We start from the raw sequence: 21,094 nt of genomic DNA, 5'->3' as shown, positions 1-21,094 counted from the left end.
AATGAGTTAGTGAGTGACTGAGCAAATGTGCGTGTGCCCATGTGAGAGAGAGAAAGAGAGAGGGAAAGAGAAAGAATGAGGAGCGGGAGAATCGCTCTCTTAATCCTCTTGCTAATCTCTCCCCCACAAAACAAATGAAAAGTGTAAAGCCAGCAGAGCCATACTAAAAGGCATGGTAGACCTTTCAATTGCTTTTTTATCTTTCCCCCCCCTTCTCTTCATCTATCTAACCCAGATCCCTCTCTTCATATATCTCCTGTTTAATTGTCTTAGGTTCTCTCCTCCTCATATTTTGCCCCTTTATCTCTCTACCCGCTCCTCTGTCTATGCCACTGAATCACCCCTCCACCCCCACCCCGCCACCCCACCCACCCCTTCACAGCTGCTCTCCTTGCTCACTCTTTCATCCTCCTCCTTGTTACTCTTTCTCCATCTCCTCCCTCCATCTCTGGGGTGTTACATAAGTCTTCCTGTCACATTGACTGACTTAATGAGGGGGAGGGGGGGGGGGTGCAACCGTATGCTGCACACTTCTCCCAACTCGCTCTCGTAATTCCACTTCTCTCTCGTTTCCTCTCTCTTCTCTCGCCGCTACTTTTTATCGGAAATCATCATCCCTGTTTTCTTCTTTTTTTCCAGCCCTCATTCCTCTTCTTTGCTCTCTAACTAGGTCCTAACAGTTCTCTCTTCTGCCAAGATCATCAGGGTTTTTTTTTGGTAGGATTAAGCGTTGACATTTGGGCCAAGGAGAGAGAGGTGGGATCAAGCTCAAAAGGGCAATTCAATATTTGTAGTACTTTAAGGGGAAAGGAGGTTTATTATGCAGGTTTATCATTTCATGGAGATAAAATGACAAAGAAGAAACACAAGAACTTCTTCTAGGGGGACACTTCTGCAGCAGTCATAGGCTTTCAGGTGCTCAAGCATGTTGCCAGGCATTCTTCACAGCCTTCCTCCTTCCCTTCATCATGACCTAAGATGGAAGTGACGGGAAACTAGTGAGTGTGTCTTAAGAGAGAGATTTAAATGGAATTAGACAGTGCCAATCTTTCCCCTCTTGGTGTGTGTTTGGGGTGGATGGAGGGTGGCCTACATAAAGGTCGCCATACAGTGGGACCTGATCTACACAACAGATGGCAGGGATTACAAAGTCAGCTCCACCCTTTAGACCACTTTTGAGTCAGGGCTAAAGATATGTGATAAACTTCCAGGGGGCAAGATCTACTTTATGTCATTTTGGTATTTAAAATCAAAGAAATACCAATGTCATTGCTAACATCTCACCTGATATTCAGGTAAACTGGACTGATGGCAGGCACTACTATGCTTCTCCTCCAACTACTAGAAGTTTTATAAACCATGACAAATTCAACATTAACCTGCAAACCATTATGGGGTGATGGGGGTTTGCAGGAAAGACAAATAGCAAGACTAAATGAAGCTAATGACACTTTGTAGGAGACTGCAGGGACATGCTGTAGCTGGCAGATGCTGTCTTAACCTAGAGGGACACAGTGAGAGAGATGGAGTTTGTAAGAACAGATGCCAGCGCAAACCTTCAGGGAGTATGATTTACCAATATAGTGTATTAAGATTGGGAAATGAATGGAAAGTACATATTAGGGAGGAAAAAAATAGGGAACTAACCACAAAAGATGCATGTATGGGCAGAAATATGCATCACTAGACATTTAATTTGAATAATTCTAATTTAAATTGCTCAACTTGAATAATTGCATTTGAAAACTAAAATTGAAAAGCATAACCTTAAACCTTCAATAAGTAGAGGCTGCACTCACTTTCTGGCAGTGAAATACTGCATGTTATGGGTTGTATTGGCCATTTAAAGGTATTAACAGGTAAAAGGGACTGGATTGGTTGGTACACAGCAAGTTAAATAATGTAAGGTCACAAAGATAATAGCAAAAAATATGTCTATTTTATATATAACTCAGCAGTAAATCATGTTAATTATAGGCTACAGTCTGTTTTCCAAATATAAACAAGGATATTAGACATAGGCCTACCAAACACATATTCCATCAGCAACAACAGGCTTCTATTATTGCCAATAATCACATAAATGTCAGGCCTGGTTATAAACGGCAAACACTTATTTGGCCACAATTATGATTATTCCGTGATGTTTATTTGTACGTTATGTCTGTTTGACCCAGACCCAGTTGCAGTCGTAAAGAGACTGGGCGATACAGCTTTAACATACTGCACGTGCTCCCGCAGACGGCAATCAATTTTTGGTGGACGATCACTTTTCGGCACAACACCTGTATTCTCTGCTCTCCAGTCTTTCTGGCCACGTAAAAATCTGATTTCAGGTCTGTTAACACCTTATACAGTCTATGATTAACACACAGTTAACACTGACATTTCCGGGGACAGTTCCAGATGGGGCCAGGCCACCAAAACTGGGGACTGTCCCCGGAAAACAGGGACGTCTGGTCACCCTAGTAAATGTGGGTAGCATCTATTGTACACAACACTGGAGCAATTGTTGTTGACAGCGATGCTGTTACTGAGGGAGAGTCAAGAGGAACTGTGTAAATGTGAAAATGAATTTGAAGCCAGTTAAATAAGCAGAGTAGCAGGTTGGATGTAGCATTTTGCTTTATTTGGAACTTCATGCTACAACACTAACGTTAACTCCGCTTGCTTTGTTATTAGCATACTACTATTGAAAAGTCTCTGCCACATAATGTTAGCTTAGTATTTATGCATAAACTGTCTAAACCATAAACATACACTCTCTTAGTTTGTCTTAACAGGTAGCCTACATTTGTGAGAAGTCACCTGCATAGCCCAGTGAAGTAGAACGCATTTGTTGTGAAGAGATATAGAGCTAATGTGTTTACATGTAGCACAGTAAGTTTTGTAAGGGAAACACTAACTATGTAATGTATAGTAAATGTCAGGTTTTGGGGGGTGGAATGTACAATATGAAACAAAGAAGATGTAAACATTAGTCAAGTAATCATTTCTAATAAAAAGAAACCTTATAAATAATAAACACAAGGATGTTATCAAAGTAAAAGTATAGAGATTACTGTAGCTATCCCATGTGTTATCCTCCTGCAGATTATCTGTTTGTTACCCTTTTAAAATGCTTTAGAGAATACTGTAAAATTTATACTGTGATCTGTCAACACCATTCACTACCTGTAGTAAAAGATTACTAGCAAAACTCACATTTTCATTGTTATTTCATCAAAAAGGCCAAACCCCTCTTTGAAATTAAAGCACTTTATTCATAACCAATGAAATGGAAACAGGGTCTCCTGTATAATGAAGTTGTGTAAACCGGTAATGGAGCTCTCAAGTCACAGTGGTTACTAGCTGCTGAACGCTGTCTTGTCTTTAGCTTGACAGAAGCATGAAACCTGGTGTGTCTGTTTGCCAGGAAAGTCTGGTGTGTCCACTTCAACTAAACACAAGCTTTATCAGGTCACTCAGATGATCTGTAAAACATGGCAGAGTCACTGTTTCTTATACATTATACTGTTAAGTTTTATTTCTCCACATCACTGAAGAGACATTAGACAAAAGATTTGCACACTGAATTAGAATGCATTCGTTTCAGCGAATAAACTGGCAACTAATACATACACGCAAACTGGAACCTATCAAAGCTGTTATGTAATCTTCTAGGTCCAGACAAGGTCTCATCATTGGTGTGGAAGTTAGAAAGGCCTGAAGAGCTGCATAGGGAACAGTAGATGTGCCAACACCAATGTCTTTTCAGGAAGACAACAGCCTGGACAGCAATTGCATTCCATAAGAATTGTATTTTTTTTTAACACCAAGCAATATGACAGAAGACAAAGAAATAACTATATTACATTATAAAAACAGCTTCTAATGGCTGCAACAGCTAACTGTTAAACCTTAATAAAAAGTAGTCCTAATATATATATATGTAACTTATGTTGTGACATGTACTAAAAGCTCATACATTCTGCATGTGTTCCCGATGTGTTTGTAATGCAATGCAAGAAGGACAGATCAAGCGCTGTTGGCAGTATTACTATGTGTATTTTACAACAGAACTGTAATGGAGCTGCAGTGTTGTCACTAATACTAGTATTGCAATAACGCTAAGTGTATGAATGAATCAGAAGGTGCCCAGTGGGCCACTACAGATTTCAGGTATGAGGAAGTTGGTGCAAATCAAAGTTACACAACACTGCCAAGCAATTGACCATTTGTTTTTCACATGTGTACCACGAGTCTATGAGGTAAATATACATGCTCCAGCAACAGACACACATACCAGCGAACATCAAGGAGCACAAGAGGTTTTCATGTATGCAACAACAAATCAAGCTGAGCTAAAGTTAGCGATGCAGTATAATTAGTATTTTGGTCTTTTCAATGTGTTCTTGCTTGTATTGTTGTCTTTTGGGTATTGTAGTCTTTGCACTTGTTGAAGCACTTTGTAGATTATAATAATAATAATAATAATAATAAAGTTCCACAAAAATCACAGTGTAGACGCTAGCCACATTAGCTGGGGAGGGTGCTAGCGCTAAGTTCAACAGGCTTACAGTCAAAATAAACAGTAAAGCAACATAAAAACACCAAACTTACAGGTTCCAAGTTGGTATTGTTTCATCCTTGCGTTTCAGTTTCAATGGAATCCTGGTTTGTAACACTACTGCTCCTCTTTGAGAAAGCAGCCCAGATTAAAATTGTTAGCGCACATGTATAGTTTTAGAGGAGTGAAGGAGATGGTAAAGAGAGATAAGTGCTGATTGGCTGAAAAGGAGTTCTGTGAATCTGCACTCGATTGGTTTTCCTTGATGACGGGAGGTGTCTCAGCAAACTGAATTTGAATTGTGAGAACTGAATGTGAAAGTACATAGAGAGTTTAATTTTCAACTAGGATCAAATACATTTTAGAGCAACTAAATTCAATTTCATAATATTATCTTCATTTGTTTTTATTTTATTTGAATGATTCTGATTAATAAGGCTCACAAACTAAAACAATAATGGAACATACACATATCTTTTCCAAAACACAAAGAACAAAAAATTGCATCTTGTGTGCCCTCAATCACTTAGCTGATATAATGCAAAAAAGCATAAAGCAGACAGGCTTCTCCACACAAAGCAAATCAACAAGGAATGGAGTCAGCAGCATGATATGCACTCACTTTGATAGTGCAGGTATCAAAGTTACAAATCGGAAAATAGAAGCTCTGAGATGCTGGATGCAAAGTATAAAATTACACATAAGAATTTAGAATGAGTAGGCTTTAGAATAGTTTTAGCTAAAAGCAGCAGATGGGGAATCCCAGACATTAACAGTAGCTAATCCTGCATGTGTGTTTGAGATGAATACTATTTCTGCTCACTGGTTGAGTAGTGGATCATGGTTATTGAGCTTCCTGATCAAATAGATACAAAGCATACTCATAAATAATCCTGGGTATTTCTGTGTGGACATGTGTTGTGTATGAGCATGAATAGCTTTTGTGAGTATTTGTGTATGCGTGTTGGAAGTTTTGATCACATCTGAAAACACTGCTCTGTATGTTGTCACAACTTGCCAAGCACCTGTGCCTGCGCATCTCATTTTCCTGTGTTTGTGTGTGTGTGTGTGTGTGTGTGTGTGTGTGTGTGTGTGTGTGTGTGTGCGCGCGCGCGCTCAGGTCAATGGTTAGGCATAGAATAAGTAATTTACAGTCCTTGCCAGGGAAAGATCCAGCTGCATAGTATTGTATGTGGTGGTGGGTGGTTAGCTGATGACTCCCCAAATGAGAACTGAGGCAGGCTTGTCAGACAAGTTGAGAAATGAGACCAATATCAGGGCCTGAGCCAGGGCCATGATAGTCAGCCTCGAGAGTGGGTGGGCAGCTGGCCAGAACCATAACTTAAAACACATTAACATCAAACCGACACATTAAGAGCAAATTATCAGCTGCTCGCTTTCGTCCTGGAAATGAAATTGGATTGCTGGGGCCAATAAACATAGAGAGACAGCTATCATCCTTCTGCAGCACGCATAAGTGTTAATTGGAAAATATTTGGTAAAATGGGCCATTTCAAAATAGAAAATTGAATTATGCACAATTAAGTGCCGTAACTTCTGATAAAACTTCACATTAAAGATAAAATGTTAATTCAAGTTTCACAAAATTGTGAAAGTGTTTATCTGAGCATGTGTCTCAACCAAATCTGTAGTATTACATTATTTATTTCAAACACCGTTTTCTTCTCATAAGAAACTGCATGCTCGTGACTTGCAGTTCTATACATATAGATCTGCAGTTCTTTGACCAACTTTCAGCTGACGTCACCATGCACCACCAATATCGTTACTCTTAATATTTATTCTGATGCAATAGCAAAAGATAAACAGCACTTTTACTGCAGATAGTAATGCATGTCCAATTAGCATGCCACTTACCCACCATAGCTGCCCCAGGGTCTGGCTAGGGCCGAGTTAATCAGGGTTAATTTGTTAGAAACACAGGGGGATGAATTAATCAAATGGAGTCTTCTTTTATACACAGGTCATTAGAAACACATGGGCTACCCACTGGGTACACAACTTTACTGGGTCAGAGCTGGCTTCCCATAAAGTTAAACAGAGGGTTTTTCTCAGTGCTGGTCACAGCGTATTACTCACAGACCAATGCTTAGCTAAGTTAGAGCTAAGCTGATGCTATCCAGGCCTCTTCACAGACGGGTGCACCTGCTAAGCTAATGCTAAGCTAACGCCGGTCAGATCCTGTTACTCTCACATGGGCGCACAGCTATGCTTGCTGCTAATAGCCTCACTGCTGTGGGCCAGCGACGCAGCACACTGAGAAGCTTCAGTATCAGAACTGCTTCTTTCTCACCAACATGGACTTTCCCTCTCTCAGCCTTATCCGCCAGACTCATGCATCGATTTTTATAGATAAAAGTGGAGAACTAATTCCACAGGGTCAACAAGTATGAGACTACTGATTTGAAGGTATATTTTGTGCCTTCTACAACCAGTAACCCAAACCTTTACCCTACCCAACAGTAACAGTAGGCTACTCCTAAAGCCAGTACTGGTGGTAAACAGTTAAAATAATAATATCATTTGGATTGGCATTATAATTTTGCGTGTATGTGACTTATGAAAATGTTTGTGATGTGACCCATTTCTGTCACCTTCTGTGGAGAGATATTTGCACTGGAGTTGATGAAAAGAGGTTGTCAAGCATTTAAATTAGGCTTTAAATTTTTAATGTTTAATGTCATATATTCCGGATGAGCTTGAGCTGGCACATCATCACTGGAGCTGAATTTTAATACAATACAATAAATTATTCCAGAAAATATACCATGCATTATTTAGATAATGACTGGAATTAGTTTTGTTGATAAGTGGCATGTTAATTAAAAATAAGGAAATTAAAGGACAATTTCAGTGTGATTAGAGTTGCTCAACATCACTGTGACTTCTCTGCAGAGTCCCAGCAGATTTCTTTTCCCTTATTTTTAATAAACACTGTCTAATCAAGTTAACCCTTGCAATGTCTTCAGGGTAAAAAAAAAACAAAACCCTGTTTATTAGTATAACAGCAGAAAAAACTTCCTAAAGAATTTTTTTGATGATGATGATGAGGACATTTCCTGGCCTGACCCCAGCATTAGAAACGTTTAATCCTCTACATCCCTCCTTTTAAAAATAAAAGCTGTGCAAATACTGTCTTTGGGCCTCCTCCTGCACCTCTAAAGCTCAGACAAAATAACACTTTGTGGCTTTATGAGAGTTATGAGACAGACTACCAAAACAATCCGACATACCCGAAAACACAGTAATTTACAATTTAAACAGTTTAAACAAATAAGATATAACATGTTAACTGGTGAACTTTGGTGGTGCAGGTAGGTGAATTTCGTCAGAACCAGGTAAGCTTTTTTCCAACTTTATGCTAAGCTAACAGGCAGCTAGCCACAGCTTCATATTAAACAACCACATATGAAAATAGTATCGATCTGCTCATCTAAACTCTGCATTAAAGTGAAAAAGCATTTTCCCATAAATGCTGAGTTATTACTCTAGAGATACTTACATTAATTTTGAAAGCAGACGGTACCGGGGGCGATGGTGCTCTGGGCGATGATAATGATTGACACATTTTTTTTACGCCGTTTTAACTCTGAAACTCGCCGATGTTGTTGCTCTGAGTCTAAGCGGGCGCCATCTTGATTATTGCGCAATACCTGCAAGTTGCCTGCCTGCTCTCGTCTTTTCTGCAGAGAGGAAACATGCCTCTTGAGAACATACAGTGTTTTTTTTTGCCATTTTGTGGCCGATCCGTTGGAGATATATAGACATGCAAAATGATAGACATCAACTTAAAGGTCTGCTCAATTGATACCCCCGTTCTAAATCTACAGGCCTGTAAAGCATGGGAGTGCTTTTGGTGACAGGAATGTTGATGAATACTCCTGTTTTTATCAGTATTTCATGTCATTTGGAAATAGGTTGTATGGACTGAAGAAGTGTTTTAAAGATATCTATCAATAAAAGTCAGCATTTTAACAATAAATATTGCCAAAATATGGAAATTCGCCTAGTATATTTGAAAATGTTGTATGATAACTGTTTTAGTTTATTTTCATCAGATTTACAGTTACAATTGCATTCTAGGTGTATTAGAAGATATTCAGTTGCATTAAAAGCTAACTCAGGAGTGGAACTCTGTACAAGCCTAGTCTGGCTTCGTTCCCTCCTTGCATTGTTCTGGACTTGTACCAAACGTGCTAAACAAATAAACTAAAACTAAAACTAAACTAAACTTATTGCATCAAAATATAGCTTTTTTTACCAGACGAGGCTAAAAATTTCAGATTTTTTCTTTATTGCATCTCCATGAAGTCTGTAAAAGTAAAATAAATATATTAATACACAATGGATTCATATTCCTTAGCTTCTGACTTTTCAAAGGAGACCAGAATTATGCATCTAGGCCAAATGGTTGAGGAGTTATTCCTGATTCATTTTGGGTATGTCATTTTAGGTGTTTTTTCTGGAAAAAGGGGTCTGTTTTCATCAGGTTAACTTTCTATGCTGTTATATGAAAGGCAACACAAGTATCTATACTTAACAGTCACAATAAAAATGCTGAAATGATCTGTAAAGACTTGACCAGTATGTTGACCAGTGTAACACTTGAGGCCTTTTGGTAATTTGATCATCACTACTCAGTAAACAAGATAAGTCACCCAGTGCTTTCATCATGGTCTAAACTGCCAAGAGCAGATGTTGACATTTTGTACTGTGGTTATAGGCAATAATGTCATCTTCCTGCCTTTTCTTTACACTTTCAGGGAGTCAGGCAATACCAATCAATCACAGAAAAGAAACACAATCCATCTAAGAAAATAACTGCTTGATTCCGTTTCACACCCTTAACTAATCCACCCGGGGCAGAAAACTTTAACCTTTGTGCCCCTGCCTCTTCATCTTGTGCCAGTGAATCCTGACGGTACCTCATCCATCAGCAACAAGGAGCCGAGAAGCTCGCACGAAACCAGATACTTATTGCAATCTAATCTCTTGTCTACTCTAAGCACTACATGTGCTTGCATACATGTACATATAAAACATACAGCCACAAACATACTCACAGGGACACACACATTAATGTGCCACTAAACACAAACCCTCAATGATATGCCTGAGCTCACAAATCTTTGATACACATGTAAGGCATTACAGCTTCTCTGCCTTCTTAAGTTCTTACCAAAGAGTGGTGCCAATTTTTCTCCAGTAGAGCAAAACTCAAGTCAGTCTTATTTATATAGATCACTATAAATCCCTCCTCACAAATTTGCCTCGAAGGGCATTACCATATGTACAGCATACTACACCATCTACTGTATCCTTACAAAGTATATTAAATGCATTAAATGTGAAAAAGATGCTATACTTTGTGTATAGCTTTGTGTACAGGTGTGGGGCTTGTCACACAATGCACATTTCATTTCGGCTTAAATATACAAAAACTAAACAGACAGATAAAACTAAATTGCACTGACATTTATTTGATTTAATCTAAACTAAACCAGCCTCGTGGAATTCACAAAAACACGAGCCTACCATGTGTTGTGGAAGCAAATGTTGCTTTTTATAGCAACTTAGACCCTTGCACTTTGAATCTGAGGGAAAGCTGAATGAAACACTTGCAGGTAACCAAATAAGGCTCCTGTCTAAGCATTTGGTGTTCAGTACCTCCCTCAAGGGCTCCCAAAGTAAGCAAAAGTGCGCGGTGCTGTCACTGCGGGAGATTGGCCCATCCACCTTCCAAATTTCAGTCAACCTCGAGGCCATGCAAGGGCTGGCAATATGGTCAGATGTTGACAGGTCAGTCAGTCACCCACATAAGCAACTTCTGTGTTTCCGGTGTTGTACTCTGACTTAATATGTCATGCATGAAAATGTCATTTTTTCAGCAACTGAGTTTTTATTGATGCCTCTGTCTTTTTTTTTACATTAAGCTTCGTGGACAAAAAGAAATTGGAAATGCACAGCTTTTACATCACATAAATGATGTGACGCAAACTGAGGCTAAAGAATTTCACCTTACCAAGAGCCTCCCTAGGCAGAATCCAAACCACTCTTGCTTGGTTTCAAAATGTACAGTCTGCTTACTAAAGCATGGGGTTGCAACTCAGCACTGCTTCCCCTAATGTAGCCTCAGAAAAATGAGCCGTTTTGTTGTGTAGTCTGTTGTGCGCACACACACGCTTTATTTTAGCTGGATTTTTTCATTGTTACATCCAAGCTGCAAGGCGAAGGACGACAGCTTGTTGGTTTTGGGGCAAACGAGGGTCAGCAGAAAGAACCATGTTGCATTGTTTCCCGTCGCCCTGAATGAGGAGGGATTCAGTTTCTCGCAGAGGGCATCTCACTGCGTACATGGAGCAATGGCCCAGTTTGCGACAGGATCAGGGCATTACTCTTAATCCACCAGATAGATGTCATATGCACGCACGCGCACACAAGAGAAACAAAAATGGTGGCGCGAGAGAGAGAGAGGCGGAGAGAAAGAAGGAGTAAAAGAGGGAGAAAAAAACACGCAGTCAAGCACCAAAGCTCAGTGCACTGCTTGTATTGTTACACCAGCGCTTGTGAGCAGAATGCACATATGGTGTAGTGTCATGCAAGGTTTCCAACTATGCACATGGCATATTGTTCCATCTGATTGCATCTTAAAAGCCTCAGTCCACTAGTGAATATATGGGTGTAACTTGTGTAGCAAGCATGTGTGTTGACGGTGTTTCTAAAGTTTAATGAAAAAGGAAGCCAAAATCGAGACATAGAGGAGTAGCCTCTATGCTGTAAAACCCTATCATGCTTAAAATGTATTCCATTCATTTGGAACGAGGTTTGAGTGAAGATAAGAACTGAAGGCAATATTTCCGAGTGTGTTTAACATTTCAAAACATGTAGACAGGAGACGAGCAGCAAAGATGTCAGCGTCCCAGCAGCCTCTGTATGAATTCTCAACATTCAAATCTCTGAGTCCCCACTGTTGATATTAAAAGAGGCATTCTATGTCATACACAATGAGATAAAAAGGGAAAAGAACAGCCTTTCCTCCCTTTCCCCCCCCACAAGCCCTCTGTCCCTCCTTTCTCAACAGATTATATGGATGTGCTGAGAAAAGGCAGAGAGCGAGCAGGAAATGAGCCATGGAGAAAGTCGCAGTGAATGAGACGAGGGCAGGAGAAAAAGAACAATTCAGACAGAGGAGACAAAGTATGAATCCTTTTCACCCTTGCTGTGTCTGTGCTGCTCCCCTAACCAACATAGAGGAAGTCTGGGAGCATCATCGTTTTGATGGATGACTGGGCCTTTACTGGCTGACCGTGGGACTTACACAAGGGACAAGAGGGCAGTAGGCTGAAAGGAAAACAAGAGTGGTTTGTGGATGTGTATGCTTTTACTGGGCTCTTTGTGACTGTGTACTTTTAAAAGATTGCAGGATGGCTGCCTCAAGCCTATACTTGTATGCTCATATGCTTGTGTGTGTGTGTGTGTGTTAGAGGGAGGCGATGATACATGTTCAGCATCGAGCAACCGCAAGCTTGGATTTTTCTCCCAACAAACAGACTGTGCTGGTTTACAAATGCTCTTTTTCACAATTTTTACCATAACATGTAATGTATATTTATAATTAGGGGTGTGATGAGCCACTTTTAAATCATTTGTGCGGCAGCATTTTGGGTAACCGGTGGAAACAATAAACAGCGACAGAGAGAACAATATGTAAGGAACGTTTCAAAATGTACTTGCACTATTTTGCATTCTGTGACTTTCAGTTGAACAAAAGACTACTTTTCCAGTCACATATTTAGTCATTAAAGATTTCTTAAGGGTAGTGTCAAAATACCGTCTCGTCTCGTTCTCCATCCATCGTCAACCGCTTATCCTGCGCACAGGGTCATGGGGGGGCTGGAGCCTATCCCAGCTGACATTGGGCGAAAGGCGGGGTACACCCTGGACAGGTCGCCATCGCAGGGCCACACATAGACAAACCACTCACACCGAAGGACAATTTTAGAGACACCAATTAACCTAGCCTGCATGTCTTTGGATGGTGGAAGGAAGCCAGAGCACCTGGAGAGAACCCACGCAGACATGGGGAGAACATGCAAACTCCACACAGAAAGGTCAGGGAAACCGGGGTTTGAACCCACGACTTTCTTGCTGTGAGGCACTGCACCACCGCGCTGCCTCATCTCATGCTCATGAACGCAATATCGTGTATCGTCTCTTTTTTTATATGGACACATGGCAGTTTCCAGTCTCTAAGGTCCAGTTTTCTTAGCCTTATATTATAGTAAACTGAACATCTTTGGGTTTTGGACAAAAGAAGTAATTTGAAGATGTCACCTCAGCCTGTGGCGTTGGTGATGGACTTTGTTAAAAAAATGTTCTGACATTTTATAGACCAAGCGATTAATCAAGAACATAATTGACAGATGAATCAATAATGAAAATAATCAGTAGTTGCAGCCGTAATTAAAGCCAGGACACGACTCATAACCAGAATACTAATATGCATGTGAACTTACTCAGCAATCAGGGATCTCGCACGCACACACACACCAACACACACACACACACACACACACACACACACACACAAATGGTATGACCACAATCACACAAGCAGTGAGGAAATTATCTGATTTGCCATATGTGGTCTGTCTATCCATGCCAAGTACTCCTGGGATGGACAAAAACAGCTGGCCTCGTATCAAACCTGCTGCCCAACACACACTCCTACACTCTCACACACAGACAGACAGACACACACACACACACACACACACACACACACACACACTCATACAGCAGTAATGTGATGTCAGGACTAGAGTGGTTTATAAGAGAAAATCAGGTCAATCCAACAGCTTGTGTATATACGTAAAAACGATATGTGTAGAAGATATGTACGGTATATTTGGATGTCTACAGTACTTAAATATATTTCTCTTAATGCATCTGTGAGAAGGTGTGTGTGTGTGTCTAAGTGTGAGTGCGGAAGGACTCACAGTCGGCATCAGCGAGGAAGAGGAAGCTGAGGAGGAGCAGGCCCGGACTGGCAGAATGCATCATGGGATACGTCGACACATGCATGCTGTATCCACCGTGAGCTCACTGCCTCACTGTACAACAGGACGATAGAAACAGGCCCTCACAACCTGGAGAGAGAAACAGAGAGCGAAAGGGGAGAAGGTAAAAAGAAGATGCGGTCATTAGACTCATTCCAAAGTCCAAATTAAGAGAGTTTCAGATATTATAGAAGACCAACACACACCAACAGACACACACAGACTTGAAGTGTGTGAGTTCCCTCTAGGCCTTATACTCCAGTTATGCAGCTGCCTCTCCTCTTCTCGCTTCATTAGGACCATACACTCATCGCCGGAGGTGTGTTTTGGTGTGTGTGTCTGTGTGTGCATGTGAGAGAGTGCACAAAGTAGCTGACGAATTTCAACTTATGGTGAACATTTAGTATTAAAACATCAGTGGGCTTCTAAAGTTCATGTTTTTTAATCTCCCGAGTAAGCAACGGCCTCAATTTTTCTGCTTTAGTTTTTTTTTTTTCCCCATTATACAATCTACAAAGCATAGCACACTTCAATATCGGATTTTCTTCCGAATGTACTGTACGTCAAAAACAGCATGATTTCCAATTGATGAAAAAGGAATGAATGGCTTTAAGATGGAGGGGCGGAAAGCTCGAGCCAGGGATTGATGGATGATGGGGAGATTAAACTGGGAGGAGACTGGCTGGTGTTATCTGTTGGCTATGTTGCACACGGTGTTGGGTCAACATACAGCTCAATGGCTCTATCCTGTCAACTTTAGCTCTCTTCCTTTCTTAGACTCTCTCTGTCTCTCCTTTTAGTCCATCCCTTTCCCTTTTCCTCTCCTATATTTGTCCTCACACATCTGTATAACTTTTTTGCAGTTTTTAGTTTCCTAACTATTCTAAATATTTCTTGCTTAAGTCTGTGTTTCCTTCTGCTTTGACTCCCCTTTCCTTTCCTTCTCATTCATCTTGTCTTTAACTACTTTTTTACTATTACGCTCCCTCCAGCATCTTCCTTGCTCCTTTCAGCCAGATTTTAGGCCGTTTGACTCTCTCTCTCTGTCTGTCTGTCTGTCTGTCTGTCTGTCTGTCTCTCTGCCATCTGCAGTGTCTGTTGTGAGTGTCTGGCATTGGAAGAGATAGGCGACAGTCTGTGTCAGAAATCTCACAGCTCAAATCATGTGACACAATGAGACATGGCAGATCACTGCTGCTGTCCAGAAACTGACAGTGTTGAGTGAGAGACGCTGAATGTGAGTGGAGGCAAAAAAAGAGAGACAGAGAGATGAGGTTTAGATGTGTAACATGCACTGTTGCTTGAATGAATGCGTATGGGCTAGCATATGTTGATGCCTCTGAATGTGTATGCATGTGTACATCACCACTGACTGCCTGTGCAGAATTATTTGCATATAAGCAAGCGTGTGTGTGTGCTTGCTTGTAGCTGTGCGTTCCTGTGTCGTGCCTACGTGCATGTATTTGTGGGCTTTCCAAAACTGGACAGAGTCATCAGTCGCTGCAGCAGCAGCAGCAGCAGCAGCAGTCTTAATCCCCTCCACTCCTGAACAAGCCATCTGATTAAAAAAAGACAAGGGGGGTAGGGGTAAAAGAACACTGGAACCCAGAGCTCTTAACATCCCTGCAGCCAAGGCAGCAAGCAACTAAACCCACGCTGGATTTTCCACTTGGTTTGGTCTGAAACAATTGCTTTGGTATAACCTAGATCTCTCCCTGCACATATTAAAGAGGTGGTATTATGTTTTTTGGCTTTTCCCCTCTCCTTTATTGAGTTATATCTCTTTTTTGTATAATAGGTTTGCAAAGTGAAAAAGTCCAAATTCCAGCCCAAAGGGAGTTCCCATCTCCCACAGAAAGCACTGCTCTGAACCGCTTGAAAACAGCTCATTTGTAGTCCAGCCCTTCACTTCCTGTACTTGTGACGTCACAATGAAAACGCGTCATAAAGCTTGCCAAGCGGCTAGCGGGATCAGGCACGCCCTCAAACCAAGCTAGTCTCAGTGGAGGCCCTTTGATTTTAGTTAAGCCCCTTTTCCACTGCACAGTACCAGCTCGACTTGGCTCGACTCGCCTTTGTTTGGTTTTCCATTGTAGAAATGTTGTACCTGTACCTGCTTCCAGGTACTTTTTTTCACCTCACCTCTGTTGAGGTTCCAAGCGAGCTGAGGGATACTAAAATGTAACGTGAAAACACAACAGACTGCTGATTGGTCAGAGAGAATATTCACTATTCACTGCATCATCATTAGGCGCCCCTGACATAGGCCAGCAACAGAAAGTTTTATATTTTACAGTTTTCGTATGGAATTTCATCACTAAATCCACTTCTGAGACATTTTGAGGTGAGAAATCAGCTGTGTAGATTTCAAATATTGACAGTTTTAAGAGAAGTGATGGCGGAACAAAAATGTGCTTGAATATTTTCGGAATTGAGGAGCTCCGCAAGTGGCTGCGGGAGAAGCCTGTGCCAACCCGCGGGAGGAGCGTGTGAGGCCAGCCGCCTGCTCACAGAGCCCTCTGCTCCCACCGTCACACAGACCGCTGCAGCAACAACGGCAGAGGAAAACACAGCTGAAAGGTTTTCATACCGCTTATCTGTCTTTACATTCTGAGGAATGTTGAAACGTTTTAATCGTAGACTGTATATATTTTAAAAGCTGTGTGGATCCCTGGTGTGTGTCGCATTGAACATTACGTCGCGGCAGTTGTGTGTGGCGTTGCTATGACGACAAGCTATGTTCTATCTATGGGTACTGTCTGCAATGGAAAACAGAGCAGGGCCGAGTAGAGTCGAGTCTATCGATTTGCACTATGGTAGCATTTTTCGGCAAGGCAGCACAGATCGTCAGAACACCGGCAACAGTTCAACGTTTAGTCCTAAAAGACTATGCAACTCCTGGCCTGGAAATTCACAATCACAACCTGTAAGTATGCTTTATTGGTTGTGAATTATATTTAAAATAAACACGGCAATGTAACTTCACAGACTGTTCAAGTGCAGAGTTGTTGTAAACGTTGGCTAACACAGCTAAAGTTATAACTATATTATATATAACGTTACACCCGATGTGAAAGCTACTGAGCAAACGTTCAAATTGTTTGGCCAATTTTTATGTAAAATTGAGTTGAAATATGCTGATTTTGGTTTATGGTAAGATGTGGAACAATGAAGTTGTGTGGTTGTGGACTTGTGAGTAACTTATACCATCTGCTAGGTTACGGTCGCAGTCTGAAGCGGCTTTGATTTGGATCACACTATCTTGTTTCTTACGACCCGCCCTTCTCTGCTTCTGGTTGGCTAATAGTCCTTACCTGGGAACTGCCAACTCCCAACAAAGATTTTGTACAAGTAAGATGCATCACTCTGTAGCTCAAGAGCGGAGCGTACAACACATAGGGTGAAAAGAGGAGCTGCAGCAATGTGCAGTATGAAAAAAATATGTTTTTTTGAAAATTAAACCATGTAAACCTGTTCTGGTACAACCCCTAATTAAGATTTTGAACCTAAAAATGAGCATAATACCACCTCTTTAGGTCCTCTGCACTGTGATTTACACTACTACAGTAGATATGGGAACTCTATATTAAATATTAAATCTCACTTCCATTTATATTTTATTTTTCAAGGGGCCATTAACATCTTTTACTTTCGATTTTCTTAGTTTTATTTTGTTGTCTTTTTGCTGTTGCTCAGAGAAGGGTTGATTTGAGTTTAATTATGTTTTACAAGTTATTCTTTGTTTGTTTACTAACTAGACTAACTAAGCTGTTTTTGTCCTCAGAAAAAAACACACTAACACTATCACAACTCCTAGATACTCTACGGTATATTTTACAACTTAAATATTAATGCCATTAAAAATGTAAACTGGTATTACAATCTGTTCTCTACAGAGTATTCATGTGCATATTTGTCAAATTAAGTCACGTTTTTACATTTCACGTTAAAAGCTAGATCACTGATAAAAAAGGGCATCTGTCTTGGTGTGTGTCGGTGTGTGTGTGGCCACTAATCACTCTGGCTGATTCAATGTCACTGGAAAAGCCTGCATTATTTAGTGTCTCACTTCACAGTAAGTCATGTTAATTAAAGAGCTAAGATAACAGGGAGAGAGGGCAAGGGTAGGACATGGAAGAAAAGTGAGAGAAAGATGAGAAAAGGTGTGTGGAGGGAGAAGAAATGAAAGTAGAGTGATAAACAGAGATACGAAACAGAGAAGAAAAGAGACTCGGGATGAGAGAAAACAAAAAGATGATAACCTGAGCCACACACACACACACACACACACACACACACACACACACACACACACACACACACACACAAGCACAACCAGGTAGTCACCAGATCGTAATCTGGATGGCTGTTGTTGGTAGTATTACCGAGGGCCTAACGGAAAGCCTCCCTCGGTGCCTGAGCTTCTGCTGCTGCTGTGGATCACAGGCGGCCCTAAGCCATTCACTTACATTAGTCCCTATCACTCAATTATACACTGTCTGCCTGGCCGGGCCTGCAGCGATCAGTCACACTTATCTCTGGGATAGCTTCTGACAGAACAAAGACTGACTCAAAGAGTGAACGACAAGCTTATGTTTTTTTCACAGGACAGACAGAAGGACGTATGGGGAGGGGGAAGAAGACGAGGTGAAAGGGGAGACAACAGGGGAGGAGGAGAAAATGAGAGAGACAGAAAAGTTGGAACATAAGACTTTACCCCCCCTTGTTATATGTTATATAAACATATAACAAGATGTAGTTTTTAAGCAAATATAAGAACATTTTAAAGTGTATGTATATATAATATTATAATATTATATTGGACTATAATTTTATATTATTACACCTGTGTTATATTGTCATCCATAGTCTGTTCATACCAGCATCCAGTCATAGATGCTTCACAGGAGGAGTTAAAGTTATTGACAACTACACTTATTAAGACTTAAAAATAATTTAAATCTGCTATAACTACATTATCTTGTGTTATAAACCATTGATTAAATGGTGATAGTGTTTATAAAGTCTAAATACAGTGATGGTGGTGATGCTAACTTAATAACATTAATAACATGTCCCTCTTAATGGGAAATTGTAATAACACACGTTATTTTGCTAAGAAAATGGGTTTAAATATCTTGAAAAAGATATATTACCCATAATGTATAAACTGTTGCGTTAAATGGCTGTTTATTGAATTAACAGCTTTTATTTATTTGTGTCCCATTTAGGGGCTCAAGGTATTAACTTAAATTATCTGGTGGTTATTACATTATCAATTGCCACAGAGCTTAGAGAGAAGGAACTGAAAAGTTGTGAGATGGGGAAGCAGAAGTGAAAAAAAAAAAGAAAATTAAATGAGTGAATGAGATCAAAAAAGTGCAAAGAACAGAAAAAGAAAGTGCGGGTGGATGATGATGAGAGAGACAGAGAAGAGACTACAAAGCGAATGCGTAGTACAGCTGGAAGGGACGTTGAGAAAGACAGAGACAAAGACAAAAGACAGATCCTAAAAAGCATAGCTTAAGGCAAACCTTGTGCCATGGAAAAAGAACAGTATCCTAATTTGATTTGATATTCCCAAAGCTGAGCCACCAAATGCAGTTAGACATACTAATTAACTTATTCTATTTGCCCTGTTGAAACAGCAGCAGACTGACCGAAATGTCAATGGAGAGACAATTTTTATTTGTTGCATCATAGTGCTGCCTGAAAAACAAGATAATCTAAGTGGAGAAAAACAGTTCTTTTTTTCCCATTACGGATAGTGGTAGGTTCAAGTCATAAAAGTGTCTTTAATAGTCTGTAGTATCCCAAAATGTTTCAGACAATGGTCGCTGGGAGCTTTCACCTGTATGGTTCCGACCAACAACAGGATTTTCTAATAACAGATATGAGATGTTAGCATGAATTCAAAAGACATTAAATCTTCAATCAAGTCAAAGTGTCAAGGCAAGATCATTGACACTTTAAAGCCAGCATTAAGTGATCTGTATAAACTGTGTATATTCAAGATAATTTGGTAACCATGGAAACACATATATACGTTTGACCCCGTGAGTGTGTGGATTTGCCCTGACCAATCAGAAAGTAAGGAGGAGTTCTGTCCTTGTGTCCTAGCCTACAAGACGCATCCTTTGTGTCCTGTTTCTATACCTTATCTGAGGTCCATTTGCAGTCTTTACAATATCCTGTTCATAATCAGGTATTTCTTTGTAGCTCTTTGAGAACATAAATAAGAGAGTTTAGATAAAGACAGCAATATGCTGCATTACCTGCTGTCAGTCCCCACGTGAGTCTATAGAGACAGAGTGCAACGCGTCTTACCAGGCCCATCAAGGACAAACAATTGCCGGTAGCGGGCTAAAAACATTAGACTTCAGCATGTCTAGAGAGGAAAAGGTTTATTGACAAACTCTGTTTTGTCGATTTGTCTGAGTTTCCCTTCTCCTTACTTTGCTTTTCTTGGAGAAAGTATCCCTCTGAATGGCCAGAAGTGAAACGTAACAAAACAAAACAGCACTACAAAGCAACATGGTATTATTTTTGTCTTTGGTCAGGTCCAAAATGACCTGAACTACAGGTGTGAACGGCCTTAGTCTGGTCTTGGTCTAATAGCATTTTACTCTGAACTCAGGATCCAGGATCAGTTTTAGACGTAGGGATGTGAACTGCCATCATGTTCTACTTTTGAGAGTGCTTGCTGTTATCTTGTGTCCTTTGTAACCATCTTGGTGTTTTACAAACATGACTAACTTGTACCTTAAATTCCTGCCTTTCCTCTGTCTCAACTGAGGTGGTTTCGACTGCAACCCAAAGAAGTCGCCGCTCTGTCACTCACAGAAGACTCTGCAAACAAACAATCATCGCTGACAGATAACCAGCAGTTTGGAAATAAGATTTGCAAAAATGCCAGCAAAATACACCAGTCTCTCTCATAGCAGCAACAAACAAAACATAGCTGGAAATGGCTTGAGGGAGTGTTTGTTTGATGTATATGACTACTGAGCATGTGTGTACACATAAACTCATGCACACGCTGATTACCAGTGATCTGTCATCTCCCCTGCTGCACACAAACAGACTCCAACAGACTCTACAAGTAACCCCTGAGCATGTTTTTGAGAGAACCGTTGCTCTTTAAAGGCACACAACTCAGAGTCGATGTCTTTGGGAATGGCAGCTATGATGACATCACGCTGTGATAGAGATTTTAATTGCCTCTGCATAGGGTGACTCACCTACTTTTAGCACCCATGAGCAGCCACTTTATGTATGTACTGTACTGTAAGGTAAAAGGTTTGCATCTCAACTTGCATATTGCTTACGAAGACTTGTGACACTTGGACTTGCCCATAAAGACCTTAAAATACCTCTGATCAATGCTACTATATTTCCTGAATTGGCACTCTTTGGCCAGTGCGAGTTTCTCCCAAAACATAATGGATAAATGTAACGTAGTAGT

At 40.6% G+C, this 21,094-nt stretch overlaps 1 protein-coding gene across 11 annotated transcripts in view; it reads right to left on the bottom strand.

The window, feature by feature from the left end:
• The window catches only part of LOC119899130 (receptor-type tyrosine-protein phosphatase delta-like), a 142,855-nt gene that overhangs the window by 54,004 nt on the left and 67,757 nt on the right, over positions 1-21,094 (bottom strand). For all 11 annotated transcript variants that reach the window (XM_038713559.1, XM_038713564.1, XM_038713566.1 and 8 more), the window contains exon 6: positions 13,570-13,719. In XM_038713559.1, coding sequence (XP_038569487.1) covers positions 13,570-13,654 — 85 coding nt within the window. In that variant the 5' untranslated portion in view covers positions 13,655-13,719. The remainder of the gene's footprint in view (positions 1-13,569; positions 13,720-21,094) is intronic.

Source organism: Micropterus salmoides, unplaced genomic scaffold (assembly GCF_014851395.1).
Source record: "Micropterus salmoides isolate LMB-PRFRI ecotype aquatic unplaced genomic scaffold, ASM1485139v1 Ms_hic_scaffold_12, whole genome shotgun sequence".
Taxonomy (NCBI): Eukaryota; Metazoa; Chordata; class Actinopteri; order Centrarchiformes; family Centrarchidae; genus Micropterus; species Micropterus salmoides.
This window is presented reverse-complemented; position numbering and strand designations above follow the sequence as displayed.